Raw genomic sequence first — 21,415 nt, 5'->3', positions numbered from 1 at the left:
AAGCATTATTGCTAATGAGAACACAATGCAGTTTGTGAAGCATGGCCTCGTAACTCATTGTCTCTCTCTCTCTCTCTCTCTGCATTGCAGGTACTGCATCCACTCCAGCAGCGCTTCCTCAACCTTATTAACCAGGAGAACTTCGCCCAGATCTGTCAAGAGGAAGCCGTGAAGCAGGAGATCGTTGCCACTCTGGAAGCTCTGTGCGGCATCGCCGAAGCAACGCAGATCGACAATGTGGCATCTCTCTTCAGCTTCCTCATGGACTTCCTGTCCAGCTGCATCGGCCTCATGGAGGTCTACAGAAACTCACCAGAAACGGTCAACCTCATCATAGAGGTGTTTGTGGAAGTGGCCCACAAACAAATCTGCTACTTGGGCGAAGTGAGACATTAGCGCTTGCATTGATTTTGATGTGCGCATCCTGAATATGTTTTTCAATGCACCACATCTCTGTCTCCACAGACCAAGTCTATGAAACTGTACGAGGTGTGCTTGACGCTGCTGCAGGTTTACTCCAAGAACAATTTGGGTCGCAAGAGACTAGATGTAGCCGCAGAGGAGGACCAGTACCAGGACCTTCTGCTCATCATGGAGCTCCTCACCAACCTGCTCTCCAAAGAGTTCATTGACTTCAGTGACACTGGTATGAGCGTTCATTCATGATTCCCGTCATTTGCATCATAGCTTGTGAGCGTTTACTTGAGAGATGAGGAGGAACCGTGTTTTTTGTGCAGATGAGGTGTTTCGCGGGCAGGAGCAGAGCTCTGGCGCTGGACGGGCCGTATCAGCTGCTGATGTTGTGCTGTATGGGGTGAATATTGTGTTGCCCCTCATGTCTCAGGACTTGCTTAAGGTAAAATGTAATTTGAAAAATGATTAATTGAAGATGTTCTTACATCAGTTGACAGCAAACTCTGATGCTGAAAAGAAAAAGGTGTGGTATAATATTGAAACTATCTTTCTTTCTTTCTCTTGTACCCAGTTCCCTTCTCTGTGTAACCAGTATTATAAGCTCATCACCTTCATCTGTGAGATTTTCCCAGAGAAGATCCCTCAGCTGCCTGAGGAGCTCTTCAAAAGTCTCATGTGCTCCCTGGAGCTTGGTATGACCTCGTATCCTTGCTGTTTTTGGGTATACAGAAGAGAGTAACGTTATTTAAAGTATGTGCTTGCTAAGCATATTGTGTTTGATTTCCTTGTTGAGAGTTTTTGTTGTTGAATTATGGTGGGTATGGCCTAGTGTTTTTCCTTAACACACTGCAGGATGAGCTCAGAGATCAGTCAGCTTTGTCTGGAGGCTCTGTCCCCATTGGCTGAGCAGTGCGCCAAGACACAGGAAAAGGACACACCCCTGTTTATTGCCACACGACATTTCCTTAAAGTGAGTCACATGATGTTTAAACCAGTGGTCAACTGTTGTGGGTTTTTAACAGGCGACATCTGTAGCCATTCGAAAAAGTTCAAAATTTTGGGCCTGGTAAGGTTATGGTTGTTTGAAAGAAGTCACTTCTGCTCACCAAGGCTGCATTTATTTGATCAAAAATACAGTAAAACAGTGATATTGGAAAATATTGTTACAATTTAAAGGGGTCATATGATGTTGCTAAAAAGAACATTATTTTGTGTATTTGGTGTAATGAAATGTGTTTATGCGGTTTAAGGTTCAAAAACACATTATTTTCCACATACTGTATATTATGGTTGCTCCTCTATGCACCGCCTTTCTGAAACGCGTCGATTTTTACAAAGCTCATCGGTCTGAAAAAGCGAGGTATTCGCTGATTGGCCAGCTATCCAGTGCGTTGTGATTGGCTGAATACCTCAAGCATGTGACGGAAATGTTAAGCCCCTACCATACTGTGGTGCCGTGTGTTCGGCGCAACGAGACAAAACTATTTAAAACCCATTACAAACGAGGCATTTGTTGCATGTTTGAAAGAAGTCACTTCTGCTCACCAAGGCTGCATTTATTTGATCAAAAATACAGTAAAACAGTGATATTGGAAAATATTGTTACAATTTAAAGGGGTCATATGATGTTGCTAAAAAGAACATTATTTTGTGTATTTGGTGTAATGAAATGTGTTTATGCGGTTTAAGGTTCAAAAACACATTATTTTCCACATACTGTATATTATGGTTGCTCCTCTATGCACCGCCTTTCTGAAACGCGTCGATTTTTACAAAGCTCATCGGTCTGAAAAAGCGAGGTATTCGCTGATTGGCCAGCTATCCAGTGCGTTGTGATTGGCTGAATACCTCAAGCATGTGACGGAAATGTTAAGCCCCTACCATACTGTGGTGCCGTGTGTTCGGCGCAACGAGACAAAACTATTAAAACCCATTACAAACGAGGCATTTGTTGCATCCAGTGGGGACATAATTACTGATTATAATGACTTCTACTGTCTTTTTACGCGTTGCGTTGCGTATCGCACTGTGTAAACATAAAACCATGTCTGCATTTGTGATCAGAGAAATGACAAACAACAAGTCCTAATCTACACTGCTCAAAACTCGCATTTGAATCATCAGTGGCAAATGATTAAATATAAAAAAACATACTTGCAGGCTGTGAGTTACAAGCGCCAGACTGTCCTTGCAAAGTTGGAACTGCCCAACTTTATAGAAACAGCCTTTGTGCCACAGACGCATTAGGCTACTGGTTCAGGAAACAGTCCTCATCCTTCATAAAATGTGCTGCACACATCTGAATATTTGGGTTGAACTGTTCTGGAACAGTGCTGTAAATACAACTTAACCACTGATTTCTAGTTGTATCCTCTTTTGGAAGACCAAACAAAGTAGTTTCGCTTTCACAATGAAACACACAGCGTCTCCACAACATGGCAGCAGCGGCAACAGTGAGAATAAAAGTTACGCCTTCTTTCTTTGCTGAACATTTGGGCGGCGTTATGCAAATCTTCCCACATCGTAATGTAGACATGTGGAAGCGTGTTAGAACGAGGCTATTTAGGTAGGCGTGGTTGACTCTTAACTTTTATAAAGAATATCTCTTTGGATTTGAGACTTTAGTCTTTGCAACTTTACAGATCTTTTTTATGCACCAAGAGCTTGTAACACTCCAAAGAGAAAGGAAAAATTTAAAGCGCATCATATGACCCCTTTAAAATGTGATTTTCTATTTTAATATATTATATTTCAAATAGAAATTTAGCAGTCATAACTCAAACAGTCAAACAGAAATATTCTAATATGCTGATTTGGCACTCAAGAAACATTTATTTTATCAATCCTGAAAATGCGGCTTAATATTTTTGTGGAAACTGTGATGTATTTTCAGGATTCTTTGATGAATAGAACGTTCAGCATTTTTTGAAAATTTAAAAATGTCTTTTACTGTCACTTTTGATCAATCAAATTGCTGAATAAAAATAATTTCTTTCAAAAACAAAAATCTTACCGACCCCAAACTTTTGAACAGAGTGCATAATACAATGACAAAAGAGAACATTTAAATGCCTCTCAGCACGAAAAAGGTAAACACGTTTTACATCATATTTACTCAAAATTCACAAAAAAAAAAGTTTTTTCTTTTGACAAGGCTGTCAGTTATGAAGCCCGTTTCCGCCACTGAATAAAAAAAAAAAGGGTAATTGCGACTTATTTCACAATTCTGACTTTTTTTTCTCAGAAAAATTACTGATTATGTTCTCAGAATTGCGAGTTTATATCTCACAATTCTGACTAGCTCGCAATTGTATGTTTGTATCTTACAATTCTGAGAAAAAAAGTTGCTAGATGTTAATTTGTAATTGCGAGAAAAAAGTCAGAATTGTGAGATTGTCGCAATTACCTTTTTTTTATTTATTAAGTGGCGGGAACGGGCATCCATATTCAGTAGATATGAACTTGCATAAAAGGGATGACAAATATGTCAGTATTATTTCTTGTCAATTGATTAATTGAGAGCTATTGGCTGATGTCAGTGATCTCAGAATGGTCAAACGTACTAATGTCACTAACCTTCATTGTAATATGTAATTGTCTGAGATTAATACACATGTATAAAATGTTGATTTAAAAATATAGATTTCTCTGTCACTCTCTCTTCCTGCATAGCTGGTGTTTGACATGCTTGTGCTCCAGAAGCACAACACTGAGATGACCGTAGCAGCTGGAGAAGCGCTCTATACACTAGTGTGCCTTCACCAGGTACGTTTTATGCTTACAATATGAATTTGAACTGAATGACATGCATGATCTTGTGATGCATTAGTGGTCGATGTGGTGTTTGATAAGTGATATGGTGTTTGTCTCAGGTGGAGTATTTAGAGCTGGTGGAGACGCTGCTCTCCAATCAGAGGGACGCTGTGATCTACCAGCGGCTGGCAGACGCGTTTAACAGCCTCACTGCCAGCAGCACGCCTCCAACCATGGACCGCAAGCAGAAGGTGGCCTTCCTGAAGAGCCTGGAGGAGTTTGTTGCCAATGTGGGGGGGCTTCTGTGTGTCAAATAAGCCACTTCCTCCAGCAACTGTCAACAACAGCTTCCCCTCTCCACCCCCTCTACCGCTCAGAGAAGCCTTTCACCATGCCAAACCATGGAGATGCTGAGACGCCTCTGGGCATTCAGACAGAGAGCAGAGAGAGGCTGCCGAAGGCCGTGAGGGGACGGCCGGTCGCGATCGTCTCAGTCTGATCTGACCATTGTTTACTTTGCCACTGAGAGCTCCTCAGATGAACGTTTATGAAATGCAGAGGGGTAATCTTTCTGAAAACTGACCCCTTCCTGCCCCTTTTAGACACAAACACACAAGTCTTTTGCAGACGCTTCTCCTCGAGTGCCTTTGTATGTGGTTTCTCACGGCTTGGATCCAGCTGTGTCTACAGCGACAAATAAAACCGTGTCGTACTGCTATCACGGTAACTAGGATTGTGAGCTGTGGTTGCCTTGATAATGAAAAAGCCTTTCCCAATGAAACTTTAATTGCAGGAAGGCCCTTTTGGAAAACTAAATCACTTTTGTGTTCAAGGTTGTATATATATTTTCAAAAAAAAGTGTTTAAAAGGCCTGAAAGGTTTTTATAAGATTATAGTTGATGGAACTTTCAGATTTTTTTTTTAATTGTTATACAACTTCACCAGGAGGACAAGGGGCTAGTTTGAATTTTTCTTTCTGAATGATTTGAACGATTGTAGTTTTACTGTTTGCCATTGCCATGCCCTGATCGCAGCAGTATCACTGAAAGCTTTCTCGACAAAAATACAGGTCTGTTGAATTATGATGGACATTATTCACACAATCGCCTGATGTTCCCAATGAGGTTTTGTTCTTCAAAAATAACTTCAAGTGTTCCACTTACACTAGCACGCGCACACAAACTCAGAATTGTGGAACAGTCGACGTTGCTGTAGCAATAAAATACCAAAAATTATGATCGAGGGATGTCAGCCGTTTTATTCAGGGCATTTGATAGTCTTTATTTCCATTGTTCAAAGCACTAATTGTTATTTTGGAATGCCTGAAATGATCTGTAAAGTGTATATAAACTTGCTATAAAAAGTGAGTGGTCTTTCTTGGTCTATATTTTCAATATTATGTCTGTCTTGATGAAATATCTGGTCTGGAAATATGCGCGTGTGTTCGCGTTAGTACTTAGTGCGATTGTACTCGCTCGGCCACCGTACTGCAAACACGTGTGAAGCTGTTCTGGTCCTCTGTTGGAAGTTTGTAAGTTACTGCTTAAGTATACACACTGTAACGGCGTCGTTCATTGGTTAGGTAAGTGTACGACTGGTTGAAACGTAAGTTACGTTTGTATTAAGTATGTTTTGCGACCGTTAGCATCGTGTTTGAATGAGCGTTTAACGCTGAATGTTTACGCGTTCCCTTTTCACTTTATGAAGATCTGTTATCATGAGTGACCGCGACGATGATGTGCCGCGACTCTCGCAGCGCTGCAGGAGTTTACGCCGAGAGTGGAAGGACGGGACTGGAACAAAACTCCAAGACCGACAAGTTCTGCGTTGGTGCTGTAGAGGAAGACTGGGTACAGTACATGCATTAGAAGGGTCGTGCGTGGTGATTTGTTGACTATTTGTTATACACAAGTGGGCTATGTATCAGATCAGTAACCAGCTCGTGTGTTTGTGTGATCAGCGCACGAGTCAGTTCTGGTACAGTGAAGACACGGCTGTACGGTTAGCAGAGGAAGTCATGCAGCAGGCTGGAGAACATGGGAGGTTGGTCTCACGCGCCTGTGGCCAGATTTGACATTAGACCGATTGTTTTGGCTTGTGTAGAACAGAAGGTGAGTAGGGATGGTTGTTCACTACCGTTGATTCGTTTAATGGTCTTTACCAGAGGTCAATACACCACCAGTAGGAGGCGACAACTGTGTGTGTGTGTGTGTGTGTGTTTTTTTTATTGTGCTGTGAGCGCAAACATTCACTCAACCAATTCATTAAAACACGTCGATCGTAGGCATATGGGAAAAACTCATTTACATGTAATTGTTCTTATATCTCATTGAGTGGGGAAATACTACTCCTTTCATTCTTTTTTGGAAAAAAAAAAAACTTACCGACCCCAGTATAAATTACTGCTCCATTATGTTTCCCCTCTCACTCAAATATTTTTTCCTGGCGTGTAGAATATCTTGTATAAACATTATTGTGAAATTTGACAGCTTGACCTTCTACAGGAGTCACACAAGTATTTTTTGGATTCAAAACACCAAATTTAACTAAAGTGTGACTACACTGTAAAAAAAATTCCGTAAAATTTACGGTAAAAAACTGGTAGCTGTGGTTGCCGGAATTTTACCATAAAAAAGACGGTAGCAACCTTTTAGGTTTTACGGTTTTAACTTAAATTTACAGTTAAATACCGTCATTTCATTAACTGATATAATGTTAATATACCAACCTATTGAAGTACTGAAATCTGTTTTGTACCTTTGTAATACACTGATAACCACCAAATGCAGGTTCACCAAATGAACCAAAGCCCATCACAAGCAGCTTTTAAATTTTAACATATATAGAAGGTGCACAGTGTCATTCACACAAACACTAAACACCATCATGGTAACTTAAATAATGCAATAACATTCATTTAACAACATTAGGTGTAACACACAACCCTGATATATAAAACTGATAAGAAAAAACTAAGAAGAAACCGTTATTTCAACAAAAAAACATCAAATTTGAAATGTAACGCAGGGAATTCTGGGAATGTCAATTTACGGTTATTCACTGTAAATGATTCACTGGTCTTTTTCACTTCCAAAAGCGGTATACTACCGTAAAATTAATGTCCAATACAGTTTTTCACCGTATATAGTAGGGGAATTTACCGTTAACCATTTAACAGGTTTTTACTGTAGCATTTTTACAGTCTTTTACCGTTAAATTCACGGTCATTTTTTACAGTGTAGTTGTGCATCACTGATCGTGCTGTATATTGGTTAACTAAATGACCAAACATTTAAAATGTTAAATGTACTTCTATATACATACATTACCATTTAAAAGTTTGTGTTTTTTATGATTTTAAAAGAAGTGTCTTACAATTATTTTGACAATTTGAAATAGCTGTTTTCTATTTGAATATAATTTTCTAATAATATAATAACATTTTTGTTGATTTCTTTGATGGCAAAGCAGAATTTTCAGCAGTCATTACTCCAGTCTTCAGTGTCACGTGATCCTTCAGAAATCATTCTAATATGCTGATTTGGTGCTCAAGAAACATTTATTATCAAGGTTGAAAACAGCTGTGCAAACCATGATACTTCTTGATGAACATAACATTCAAAAGAATGGCATTTATTTAAAATGGTAAAGACTTTTACGTCGTTACAAAAGATTTCTCTCACTTTTTATCCTTTTAATATATCCTTTCTGAATAAGTTTTCATTCTTTTTGGAAAAAAATATTACTTTTTGAAAAATAATCATACTGACCCCAATATATATTACTGCTCTGTTCTGTCCCCTCTCACTCCAATGTTTTTTTCTTGATTTGTAGGGTAGCTTGTATAAGTGCACCAAGTGTGTATCAGAAGCTGAAACAGTTGAAATCCACGAGGTCAGACAGTGTGTCTGCTGTTTTGCTGGAGTTTGACCGACGTTTCGCAGCATATGGAGATGAGTTTGTCTTTTATGATTACAACAACCCTCTGTGCCTGCCTGAGGGTCTGCTTCCTCAGAGCTTTGACATTGTCATCGCGGACCCTCCGTATGTGTCTGAAGAGTGTCTCAGCAAGGTGCTCCTCACCATTAAATACCTCACTAAGGGTAAAATCCTGCTCTGCACAGGCAAGTGAAATGTGTATATATATATATATAATATACATATATAATGTTGCAGATTTTTTTTTCGAAGAACTCGTGTTTTATGTCTTGTTCATGTTCACCTTTGGCTTATTCTTATAGGAGCTATTATGGTGGAGCTTGCTGGGAAACTTATGGATTTGAAGATATGCAGTTTTTTACCAAAGCACAATCACAATCTGGCCAATGAGTTCCGCTGCTATGTTAACTATGAATCAAGCCTTCTCTCATGAAAAAGGCTTTCAATCTGACAACATTTGAACATTGTTTTTTCCTATTAAACATCAGCAGATGATTATTTGGAACAATAAATAGTCTCACTCCAAGAGGTGCATAGCAGGATCCAGATATTACAGCGGAGGATTTGGCCCTTCATCAGAGATCTGCGATCAGTCTTTGATTATACTTTGGCTGACTTGCATTGTCAATTGCACACCCGGCTTTCCGGCATAAAATTGAAGCAAACAATCTCAGACAGTTTAACTTTGTTTCAATGCATAAAATGGGCTTGAAGTGAATGTTTGAAATGCATTTGTATAAAATATACTATACACTAGACTTGTGCGATATCAGTGTTATTATTGTTTTAATAAAGTAATCTTAGGAGTACTGATCCAAAGTCATGCTAAATATGTCTTCTTGTAAATGATATCCTTGTTTGCCTTTAACAGAAGCATTTCTAGTGTTTATCTGAACGGTATTTGGTTATCGAACGCCATGCTGCAGACTGGCTTTCTCAAAGTACTTTGGATTAGAAAATGTTTGTATTTTGGCACAGAACGTTTTCCTTTTGCTTGGCACTGCAGACTAGAATCTGCAGCTGTGAGAGCAAGTTCTGTCTCAAGTTTTCCTTTCACCAACTAAAAGAAAAAATGAAGGAAATAAGAAAACTGACACAAACAGAAACTCTAAAAATGGATCAGTTCAAGTCCATTCTTTCTAAAGGTGCTGGAATTTTTAGACGATACTCTTTTCACGCTTGGCTTGCTCTTCTGTGTTTTTCTGTCTTTTTCCAGCAATGGCACACAAGTACAGCCCACGGCGACGGACACGTAGCTCTCCGTGTAGGAATGACGGCCCCCGACGCACGAGCCGGTCTGCATGAACACGAGTGCTGCGGAGGATCTCACTTTCCTCCCCGCTCGGTCCGCTCAGGCATCCCTTACACAAACTACGCCTCCGGGAGATAGCGAGGGTACCTCGCTGGATCATGGGAGATTCTTGGATGAATAATAATGAAAACAAGTTATTTTTTCTTGCAGACAAATAGGCGAGACATCAAATCTTAGAGGATTGGAGTCGGGAACACACAATCCATCTGGTTCTTCTTTAGAAATTAATCATTTTCATGACCGAAACAAAATCGATTCCCGGCTGAATGATTCTTAATCAAAACACGTGTGAATCAGGCGTTACGGTTATTGAATTAATCTGATTTACCGAACCGTATGTTATTAGGCTTCTTTAGCCATCTTTGGCTCGAAATAACAAAAAAATTGTGGTAGCCGATATATTCAAGTCTTCTGATTTTTGGGGGGTAGTTTTGACGTTATTGATTTAACGTGTACACGAGTAGCCTATATTTTTATGATATGTTGTTGTTAACGTATGAATTATTAACATTTTTGTTTGTATTTTTAGGGTACAATTGCTGCATTGCATTCATGTCGCCTAGTCCAAAAAATCTTTCTAAATATTCCTTCCTCATAAGCACTAAATGGTTAACTACTTGCTTAGTATTCCCATCCTAGTCTTCTTAGTTTTGGGGTCTTACCTGTACGCCCAGGGCGAGAGGCTGAGGAAGTTGAGAGGTACGCGGTTTGTCGCGCGCTAGGCGAGACGCTGATTGACAGGTCAGATTCTGTCGCTCTGGAGGCGCGAGCTGCAGGGTGTGATGAAACGCGCTGAGAACCCCGAACATCTGCTCCAAAATCTCCTCCGGTAAGTCCAGGCAGGAGCGAGTCCTCGGCGCTCTCCTGGACACCTTAAGTCCCCGTTCACCCGGTGCGCTGCCGCAACACCAACACAAGCGTCGACGCAAACCGACCGCGCATTTCAGATTACACCGTGTCTAAACGCGCTTTACTGCCAGGAAGAGATCGCTGGAAAAGATAATAAAGTAAATCTCCGGAGAGCTCTTTAACCGACATATAGAAGCACCAGTTGTTGCGTAAAGCAGCTCATCCGCCCGTCCCGTAAATGCGCTCATGATACTTGACTCCAGATATTGGGCGGACTGTTTGATACTTAATAATACTCATGCTCTGCTTGAGCTGATGTGAAGAATTCACTTTTATGATTTTTTCCCCCTGGAATGTTCTGTATTCCTTTTAGATATTTAAGAGATTGAATCATTAGATACCAAAGAAAAGTCTTTACTGTACTTTAATAATTTACACTTACATCTTTACCATCATTGTATGCAGATAGTACAAAAGTTGATGCCTTTACAATGCACAAAATGAATGAAATAAATAATTTGGAATAAACTGTATTATCCCTAAATGTATTATGTATTATTACAAAATATAGTAAAGCATAATGAAATGAGATATAAGATGCCTGGAAAAGAATTAGTATTTTAGGACTACTAAAAATACAGTACTAAAAAATACAGATATATTTAGTGTCTTGACATATATCAGATTTTCCACTTAATTGATATCCATTGCACACATCCCTCAGGCAGCAAGTCATCTCCCAGCTCTTCATCAGCAAACTCATCTTCTTCAGTGCGTTTTCTTGCTGCATTTGAGGCCCCAAAGGATCGACATACGAAGCATCTAAAATGATGAATGCAATGGAAGCAATGCACTTTAATAAGCACAGACCAGGACAGAAGCTTGCTTTCCTTCACATGAAAGAGAAAACTATTAAAGCTATTAAATAAACTAGCCAGAAAAAAAGGTAAGATGATTACAGAAATGTAATAATCATTTTATCATCATACATTTAACACTTAACAGTAGGTTTTATCCAAGCAACTTATATTGAACGCAAAGTGGACAATTGATCAGTTCACACATTCCCTGAGGATTGAACCTTGGTATTGCTAGTGGCATGCCCTACTGTTTGTGTACTGAAAAATAAAGTATTCTACCACAAATTTAATCTTTACTAGATTGTTTATCAGTCACAAATGATGATTGATGTTATTTCTTACCTATTTCCTGCTGAGTGCTGGCCTCATACGGCTCATTGGACCCTGGAAGAGTTTTCAGTTTAACGCTAAGCCTCTCACCCTTGGCGCTGGTGCCATGGTTGCTCTGTCCACTGTCTGAGAAAACACATCCAAAAGAGCCAGCGTTGAACTTGAAAACATCTCTGGAGTGAGAGTTATTTTACAGTAGTGTCTGGTCAGATTCTTCTGTACAAAAGAGGAAAAAAAGGAAAATGCATTCGCATTTGACTTACCACCATCAACAATGTAAGCCATGCTTAAACGCTACGACAAAACAAATGTTAGAGAATGCTGATAAACAAAACAAAAAGCATGACGAACAACAGCTCCAGCTTGCACTTGAAGCAATGTCTATGTGACACTAGAATCCTAATTAAAGTGAGTTCACTCTGCAACCATATGACTCACATTATGGACAGCATTTGTGCTGCATAAAGACAATGGCACACAGCTGCATTTCACATCTTGGCTGTGACGACAGGAAAAGAGCGCCGAGGGGCAGATGTGAGACCGGAGTTTCGCAGGCAGGTAATTATATTTAACCGTCCCAATGACAAAACACAAAGGCATTCAAATGAAAAATGTATTGCTGACATACAGTAGTTTATCCTATCATGTACATCTGACTGAGGAATCAAGCCAGAATCAAAATAAACATTTATCACATATAAAACAAAAAGCTAAATAAACACTGCCTCTGAATACTTCTACTGTTCGTATTCATAAAAACATCTTTAATGTTATATCAGTTTATGCATCTAAATGGCCAAGTAACAGTAACGAGAGTACAGCAAGATCACGCGCTCTGATACTGGGATACTGTTGTTCAGGAGTGTACTTGTGAAATATTTCACTGGTTTATTTGCACTCAGTGCTTTGCAAACAGAAAGAAGGTGCTGGAAACACTCTGTCAGACGGTGAGAGCGGGACATTCCCTGGAAACAGTGGTTTTGGCAGATAGGGCTTTCACAGCACATGTTTGCTCTATTGTGCTGTGACTGAATTTATGTCCTTGGACGCTGTATCATTACAAGGAACTACAGGCATTAAAACAACATTTTGACATATGGACTGGGCAATGGGTTTGAAGTTTTCCATGAAGCTTGCAGCTATGATTTTTTTTGTGTTTAATCATCTAGAGCAGGGTTCCTCAAATCTTACCCTGGAGGGCCAATGTGCTGCAGAGTTTAGCTCCAACCCTGATCAAACTCACCTACCTGTGATTTCCTAATGACCCTGAAGACATTGATTAGCATTCTCAGGTGTGTTTGATTAGGGTTAGAGCTAAACGGTGCAGGAAAGTGGATCCCGTGGGCCAGATTTGAGGATCCCTGATCTAGAGGATTGATCATCTAAACTAGGGTGACCATACGTGCCATTTTCCCAGGACGCGTCCTGGCCAGGATTTCTATATTGCCTAAAATATCTAGGTTTTGGCTTTGTTTGCGTGTGCAGACCGAGCGGTGTATGACATCAAAATACCTCGAGAACATTTTGAAAGCATAAGGAACCGTCTGTACGGTATTCTGATGTCATACACCGATCGAACAAAGCCAAAACCTAGATGTTTTAGGCAATATAGAAATCCTGGCCAGGATGCGTCCTGGGAAAATGGCAGGTATTGTCACCCTAATCTAAACGGCACAGTGTAATACAGTTTATACCTCTGCCCTACTCCAGCACAGGACTACTTAGCTTCTGAGCGAGAAACTGCAGAGAAAAGAAAGGAAAGAGAAGAAGACAGAACTCTGAAGAGACAGTGGAATGCCTATATAGCATTAGAAATCCTGAAGACATTAATTAGCTTGTTCAGGTGTGTATGATTAGGGTTGGAGCTGAACTCTGCAGGACTGCGGCTCTCTAGGACCCAACTTGTCTACCCCTGGGCTAGACAGAGAGCCGAGAGCTGAGGCTTTCAAATTAGGTTGTGCTATACAACAATGAAGGTTGTTTGTGAATAAAGTGGTAAACAGTATTATGTGTTGTTGAGTTTAGTTATGACTGCCGGGCAGAATGTGAGGAATGAATGGCATCCGTAACAAAACTGACTAATGGGTGCAGTAGCAGCAGTGTTTTCTTGAGCAGAATGCAATGGCATGCTTGTTTTATAGTTGCACAGGAGGAGTGTGTGAGCTCTTCCTCTAATTTATTTCTGTAGTGTGTGTAGTCATACCACTGGCTCTCAGAGGAGGGGTATTGATGGGGCTTGAGCTGCTCCCTTTCAGGTGCACAGCCATGAACAGAATAATAGAGATAAAAGAGAATAACAGATTACTAACAAAATGAAGATGAGGCTTACAATATAAAGTGAAAGAGAATGCAGATCAGGAAAAGAAAATGCTTTCTGGGAAGGAGAAATTCAGTTCTGTCCCATTACTGTCCCAATATGAGTGATTTCATGATTGTGATTATATGCCATGTCTGAATGGCTGTACAAAAATTATAGTACTCTTGAGAAGTTTGAGGTCAGAATGTTTTTTTTTTATTCAGCAATGATTCATTAAATTGACCAAAAGTGGCAATATAGTTTATAATGTTACAAAACTTTTTATTCATCAAAGAATCCTGGGAAAAATGTATCACGTTTTTCCTCAAAAATAGTAAGAAGCACAACTGTTTTTTTAGTTTTTCATAAAACGGTTTTGATAAAAAATATATATATGAATGCAGCCTTGGTGAACTTAAAGAGACTTCTTTCAAAAGTATGAAAAATACTTACTGACCCCAAACTTCTAAATGGATGGATGCCCTTTACTTTTCTTAATTTCCCCAGTGGTAAGAATTATGACTACATTCAATTTATGAAGAACCCAAATCAAATCCATTATAAAACAAACCCCTTTCATATTAAAGTAGATTCTTCTTAATTCTGCTCTATTCTACTGAGGCAGGGAATGATCATACCACTGGGCTTCTTGGGGTTTGAGCCGCTTCCTAATGTGTTAGGAGATGCGAAAAGAACGTGTTGGAAGAAGAGAGCAGTGAGATGCAGAAAGAGGCTGATGTTTGAAAATGAATGTGCTGCATGACCTTTGAACCCAGCACTGCCTGAAGCTGATAACTGGACATCACCTGACAAGAGAGCCACATCTGATGTCCCAGAAGAGAAATCAAGAACGAAAATAATAATATTTTTAATAAAATAAAATAACAATATTACTACACTATAAATTAAAACAAAGCATAAACCAAAGGTCTAAAGGGAAGTTGTTGGATTAAAATCTCTAAATCTTGTCTAAGACACATGCACTCTCTTTTTGAAATATCACATCACAGGGCTAGCAGTCTCCACTAAGCTCGTCCACCTGGACTCACTATATTAGGGGAATTACACTCATACCACTGGGTTTCTTAGGGAGAGTGTGTGTAAGGTTTGAAGTATTTCCTGTTTACCAACAGAGGCAGATTACAGATTGAGGTCGATGGAAAAAGTAAAGTAGAAGCATGTATTCAGTTAATGACTAGTATTTCATTTGAAACGTTATCGATGAGGTTCAGTTAAAACTATCCACTCACCACTGCCAGCGCTGCCTTCCCTGCGGCCTCGAGCACTGCTGTCCCTCCCAGATCTCACCCTCTGTGTGTGTCAATAACAGAATGCTGTCAAATATTCTGCAGCTCTATTCTTTGAGGTATAGCTTCAAATATTTCATATACAGACCAACAAACAATTTGTTCCTCAATAATTAAGCATGGGTTAATTATTGACTCTCCACACTTGGTTTAAAAACCCCTCTAAACAGTTTTATGTGTTTTTGTTCACTCCTCACTTCCACTCAACTATTTGCACATATATATTTGTACATATTCACCTATTTATATTTACATTGTATATAAATTATAAGGACAATTGTAAAAGGAGAAACACAATGTTTATTGTTATTCTGCTATTGAAGAGTTGCTAAATGCTTTTTCATTGGTCCTTTTAACAAAGACAATAAAGATCTATTCTATTCTGAAGCAAAAGAGGCCAGCATATAAACAGCATGAGAGAAATCAGTGTACCTGCTCTCTGATCTCCTTAATTTTTTCAACTTTCTTGAATTTGGTGGCATATTCCTGCACCTCTTTTAGTCACATATCTGTGGACAGCCTGACCAGGAAGCATAGACCTGCCCGACAGAAAATGACATGAGACTCAGAGCCTCTAGAAGGGTACAGAAAATTCAAAATAACTGAAAAAAATAACACATCACATTCAACATTTTCAGGAAATTTCCGATGAATGTCCTTGTAGGTCTCAAGTGCCTTCTGATAATTCCCTGAAAACAAATGAAAAATATAAATCATGATTTTGAAGGCACTGAGATGACAGCTTATGATTAAATGTATTATTATTGTCAAGTTCATACCGCTTCTTCTATAACAGCTAGCCACCATCAGCTGCCACTTCACCTGTGTCGGTCTGAAATTCATGAAAAGTTATTTAAAAAAATCTCCAGATACATGCAGAATATTCATGATAAATTCATATAATATTTAGTAACTTACTGAATAAGGCTAGCTCTCTCAAAGTACTGAATAGCTTTTTCACAGAACTGGGTGTCGATGTAATATGCTCCCAACCATTCAATGACACTAATGTTTGAGGGAAAATACCTGTATGACTGAAATAAACAACACATTAATTATTTTAAATGCTACCTCTGTCAATTGTCTTTCTTTGAGTAACTTGAATACCCAAAAATATCAACTAAAAATGAAGACCATCACAGAGCATTTTTATTTAATCTAAATTTTGATTACTGACATTTTAAGGAAGGATACAGATTAGCCAGCTGGCACATGACCTGAGCACTGTTTCTGAGGATAGCGTGCCGTTTCAGAAAGCAGTCCAGGGCTTCCTCCAGTCTACCCAGCCTCTTATAGGTCAACCCTGCAGGAGGATACAGAGATTTCTGCTTTAAAATTGCTTACATTATTAATATATACCGTCTTGGTCTCAGCTGAAACATCTAAAATGCAGAAATGTTAAAGCACAAATTTATGTAAATCTCATGTGATGTAACCCTTAGGATGTCAAGTTTGTGATAGCAGACCTAAGTTATAGAGAGCATCAGTGCAAGATGAGTCATTACGAAGAGCCTCCTTATAAAACTCTGCTGCTTTCTCATAGTCCTCCTTCACAAACTCTGTGTTGCCTTTGTTCACTAGTGCAGCATGGTTGTAGTGGTCGGCGCTCATGGCCAGCTCAGCATAGCGGTCAGCCTGGTCAAAATCCTTTTCCCGGAGAAGACACAGAAATAGGCAGATGGAAGCAAAAAAAAACAAGAGCATGTCTGTGAGAACCTTATTAACACCAGCTCTTTGAGGTCAATGCTTTATAGTAATGTACTCACCAAAAAGTAAAGAAAAGAAAGATTAGTGGCAGCAGCACTTTTTACCCAACTGTCCTTCTTCTCAAACATCTTTAGCGTCTCGACTGCCTGGAAACAAAATTGATTAGGCATATTTATAGTGACTTAAAGGAAATTGGTAATGTAGATAGATGCTTCACTATCATATCATTGAATAATACCTAAATATACTTAAGTTACATCACATTACATTTGCTGCTACATTAAATGAGAAAAACAATGCAACAGAATGCAATATCAGCACACATATACACAAGGTCTACAGCAGAAAGACCCCGCCCCACACACACACACACATTCTCCAACAACACAAACATACCTCAGCCTCAATAGTCATGCAGATGGACAGGCAAGAAAACAAAATAAAATGGACCATTGAATGTGGAAAGTGTTATAGGACAGAAACAAGGGTTCCACACAGATATAGAGCAATATGGCTCTGTTCTGTGGTAATATATCAAAAACAACATAATTTGAGTGTGTCTCCAGGGACCCATCTACCTGTTTGAAGTCCCTCTGTCTCAAGTATATAATAGCTTTATTGATCTCCAAGTCATTTGCAAGCTCCACGTATTGTGAACCCTTCACCATGTCCACACACCTGAAAAAGTACCAAATTAAGCTTTAGGACAAACTCTATGGATGGTTTACTTTACTCTATTAGAAATGGTCTTAACTAATAATAATGAACTATAATTAATTATTCAAAATAAATAATACATAAATATTGTTAAGGGAATGCCATGGACAAGTCTTGCGCTTTAACTCCCTCTTGTGGAATACACACACTACCACTTAAAAGTTTAGGCTAAGTAAGATTGTTTTTTAATGTTTTGGAAATAAGTCTCTTCTGCTCACTAAGACTACATTTTAAACAAAAATATAATAAAACAGTAATATTGTAAAATATTATTACATTGTAAAAAAACGGTTTTCTATTTTAAACATTTAAAAAATGTCATTTATTCTTATGATGGAAAAGCTGAATATTCAGCAGCCATTACTCCAGTCTTCAGTCGCCCAGCAATTCTTCAGAAATATTTTTAAATATGCTAATTTACTGCTCAAGAAACATTTAGCATCAGCACGATTCTCTGATGGAAAAATTCAAAAGAACAGCATTTATTTTAACAGAAATATTTTGTAGCATTTTGTCTTTTATTTTTTACAATTTAATGCATCCTTGCTGAATAAATTTTTTTTTTTTTTTTTTTTTACATTTCTGACCCCAAATTTATGAAAAGTAGTATAAATAACTCACCAGTCAAAGCCAGCAGCAAATGACGACTCAATGGCTGGAGCAATAAGCTTGGCTGAGGTCATAATGTATTTTTCTGCAAGTGCTTTCCTAGAAAGAAAAGCAAAACAAAAATACTGAAAAAAATTCTGAGAATAATAAACACAAAGCTTAAGATTTATAGATCCAACAGAACGTTCAATACATTATAATACCTCTCCCTTTCCATTTGGTGAAGCTTATCATTCTTTATAGCCTCAATCACCATGTTTGCATGAGAGTCATCCTAAAATAAAAAAAAATCCATGAACAATAAGACATAATTCAGTTCAAATATATGACTAACAAGGAATTGTGCACTCACATTTGGAGGGATATACTTGTCATCATCATCAATACCGAGGGGCACACAAATGAGTTTCTGAAAAGCTTTCTTCATCCTCTCCCGGTCTCCGATGGCATAGTAACACAGGATGAGGTTGAAGCCCGTCTTTATGTTGGGGCTCTCGCTCATGATGTACTCAAAGGATGTGATGGCATCTGAGTACTGACCCATATGTATGAACACAACTCCAATGTTCTGCATTATCTTGATCCTATACAATAAGAGATCTTTACGTGTTGAAAAATCACATCAAATTACCCAAGACCTGCATAAACTGAATGGTGCAAAACAATTATGCAGTTCACACAACACATGCAACTACAAGTACTGACCTCATTGCATTGTGGGCATTTGAGATCTGATCCAAAGCCATGCAGTAAAATTTGATGGCCTTCGTGTAGCTCTTTTGCTTGAAATAGATATTTGCCATGTTCACTTTCAGTCGTCCTATAGTAGGGTAACCAGTTACACAAAACCTGATGTTAGAAACACACTTGAATCAAAGAGGAGTGAATCTGAGATATTTTAAAACACATTTGAAATTCGCTCACCGGCATTATTGAACATTTTGTTCTTCACAATGACTTGGTAGGTGTTCAAGGCCTCAGTGTACGTCATTATGGCATATTGGTTTGCTAAATTAAACAGCACCCGAACAAAGCATGAAAGAGTCATGTGAATTTTCAGTTTTCAGTCAAGAAATGGATTTTACATGGAGCAATGCACTCACAGAGTAGGTCAGGTCCAGATTGATGTGGTCTGCAGTGCCTGTTTGTTCTGTCTCACCAAAGCCCTCGCCTTCCTGCCAGCCTCCTTGGCTCTCTCTAAAGACTGTTGAAAAAAGCTAATTTAGCATACAAAAGACAATTCTTTAAAATCACTTATAGCAGTTATAAAGTTATACCTACCAGCTGAAGATCCCCACGAGCATGAGCAAGACAGCTCTCCTCTATCAAATCATTCACCTTCTTTTCGAGGATCTTTATCTTCTCCTCTGGACTAAACAAGAAAATAATTAGACCAAAAAGCTGTCCATCTCTAAGTAAAACTAAAGACGTAAAGTGGGATCTAGTAAACAAAATCTAGTTGTCAATGGCTTCTCAAGCACTATGAAAGCAGAGGGATGCATACGTGTCTTCATTCTTTGTCTCTAATGGAGGGGCTGGTCCTTTTGATTGCCCCAGGGGATCAAACACTGAGCCTGGAAATTCAAACAATTAAAATGAAGGAAATTGTCATATTTTTCACCAACTCAGGAGTTAAAACGTATGAATCAATATCATTATGAAGCAGTTAAGTATATTTCAAGTAAAATGTGTCTGAACAGCACATGTGTAAGTGGGTTTCATGTGTGAAAGCACCTCTAGCTATAGATGATGAATATCCTGCTGCTCGCACTGCAGTCATGGGACGAGCCGCACCATCCTGTACAACACACAAAAACATAGAAGATTAATACAATTTCACTGCATATGACAAAGGACAAATAAACAAGAGATTTGTCCCACCTGAACAGCTCCAGTCATAGCTCCCATAGCAGTGCCAACAGGCATCCGAGACTAGATATTAACATCAGATATATAAAGAGAAAAAAGGAAAACAAATTGCATCAATTTACCTCCAACATCTGACAAATAGCTTCACAATCCCTCATTAAAACATGAAACGAATCCAATACTGTCAACAAGAAATGTGCTTGTTATGTTTGACCGTCCTGATTCTGACTGTATAATCTCTCACCTCTTGGAGACCTTCACCTTTCCTGCCCTGACAGCTGTCTTCCTGATTATAAGACATTGCACATTCTAACATGCTATCATTCTAACGCAAGCTTTTGAATTTTCAGTCAGAAATGTAGTAGTGTAAATCCATATGCTTTACTTACCCCATAAGCTGTTCCAATCGGTCGTCCTCCAATTGCAGTGCCAGGATATTTTGCAGTCATCTAAAAACATTTAATAAATTAATTTAATGTTTATTATTACTGGTGTGCCTGACATTCTAGATTAATCAGCAGATACAATACAACTTACTGGTGGTCTTCTGCCATGACTACAGGCGCATCTCAATAAATTAGAATGTCGTGGAAAAGTTCATTTATTTCAGTAATTCAACTCAAATTGTGAAACTTGTGTATTAAATCAATTCAGTGCACACAGACTGAAGTAGTTTAAGTCTTTGGTTCTTTTAATTTTGATGATTTTGGCTCACATTTAACAAAAACACACCAATTCACTATCTCAACAAATTAGAATATGGTGACATGCCAATCAGCTAATCAACTCAAAACACCTGCAAAGGTTTCCTGAGCCTTCAAAATGGTCTCTCAGTTTGGTTCACTAGGCTACACAATCATGGGGAAGACTGCTGATCTGACAGTTGTCCAGAAGACAATCATTGACACCCTTCTGATTTCATTTTCCAGCAGGATTTGGCACCTGCCCACACTGCCAAAAGCACCAAAAGTTGGTTAAATGACCATGGTGTTGGTGTGCTTGACTGGCCAGCAAACTCACCAGACCTGAACCCCATAGAGAATCTTTTACTTACCTGGTTAACAGAGCAGTTTGCTTACCAAAGAAAAGTGCAAATTAATAGCATTATTAAACTGAAATATCCCGAAAACCACGTATGTAACGTTAGCCCAACAGCAGCTAAAGTTACAGCTCGTTAACGTTACGCTCATCAACACGTCGGTTGCTAGGATACAGAGACAGCGTTCTGTCAAATCATGCTACCCATCAAAATATGCTGTTTCGCTATTGGTTGGCATTAATTATATTTGTGTCTTTGTTTTCTCTCTCTTTGTTTTATTATATGTAATTCCTTGGCAATGTTCTTATGTTATTGAGCATTAATAAAAATAAATTATATTTGTGTCTGTTTTTTTTTTTACATTACATATCTGAATGTACGTATGAACGCCTTCTGCGCTGCAATCCAAGGAAT

At 38.7% G+C, this 21,415-nt stretch overlaps 2 protein-coding genes and 2 pseudogenes across 3 annotated transcripts in view; 2 read left to right on the top strand and 2 right to left on the bottom strand.

The window, feature by feature from the left end:
• Positions 1–5,302, top strand: part of LOC107569111 (exportin-4) — a 41,783-nt gene extending 36,481 nt beyond the window's left edge. The window contains exons 17-23 of the mRNA XM_016255110.1: positions 91–384; positions 466–646; positions 738–856; positions 986–1,116; positions 1,267–1,384; positions 4,087–4,179; positions 4,287–5,302. Of these exons, the coding sequence (XP_016110596.1) occupies positions 91–384; positions 466–646; positions 738–856; positions 986–1,116; positions 1,267–1,384; positions 4,087–4,179; positions 4,287–4,484 (1,134 nt within the window). The 3' untranslated portion in view covers positions 4,485–5,302. The remainder of the gene's footprint in view (positions 1–90; positions 385–465; positions 647–737; positions 857–985; positions 1,117–1,266; positions 1,385–4,086; positions 4,180–4,286) is intronic.
• A 270-nt stretch (positions 5,303–5,572) lies between these two features.
• LOC107569169 (protein-lysine N-methyltransferase n6amt2-like) lies at positions 5,573–8,717 on the top strand. Of its 2 annotated transcripts, none has more exons than XM_016255187.1 (5): positions 5,573–5,749; positions 5,875–6,017; positions 6,128–6,210; positions 8,002–8,291; positions 8,409–8,717. In XM_016255187.1, the coding sequence occupies exons 2-5, from the start codon at positions 5,901–5,903 to the stop codon at positions 8,537–8,539; spliced, it is 621 nt and encodes a 206-aa protein (XP_016110673.1). In that variant the 5' UTR covers positions 5,573–5,749; positions 5,875–5,900; the 3' UTR covers positions 8,540–8,717. The 2 variants fall into 2 exon arrangements, with proteins under 2 accessions (XP_016110673.1, XP_016110667.1); XM_016255181.1 differs by having other exon boundaries at positions 5,573–5,772.
• A 72-nt stretch (positions 8,718–8,789) lies between these two features.
• On the bottom strand, positions 8,790–10,670 carry LOC107569186 (interleukin-17D-like; annotated as a pseudogene).
• Positions 10,671–10,874: 204 nt separating this feature from the next.
• Positions 10,875–20,998, bottom strand: LOC107569906 (intraflagellar transport protein 88 homolog; annotated as a pseudogene).
• Positions 20,999–21,415: the final 417 nt, after the last annotated feature.

This window comes from Sinocyclocheilus grahami, unplaced genomic scaffold (assembly GCF_001515645.1).
Source record: "Sinocyclocheilus grahami isolate Dianchi unplaced genomic scaffold, SAMN03320097.WGS_v1.1 scaffold28.1, whole genome shotgun sequence".
Lineage (NCBI taxonomy): Eukaryota > Metazoa > Chordata > Actinopteri > Cypriniformes > Cyprinidae > Sinocyclocheilus > Sinocyclocheilus grahami.
This window is presented reverse-complemented; position numbering and strand designations above follow the sequence as displayed.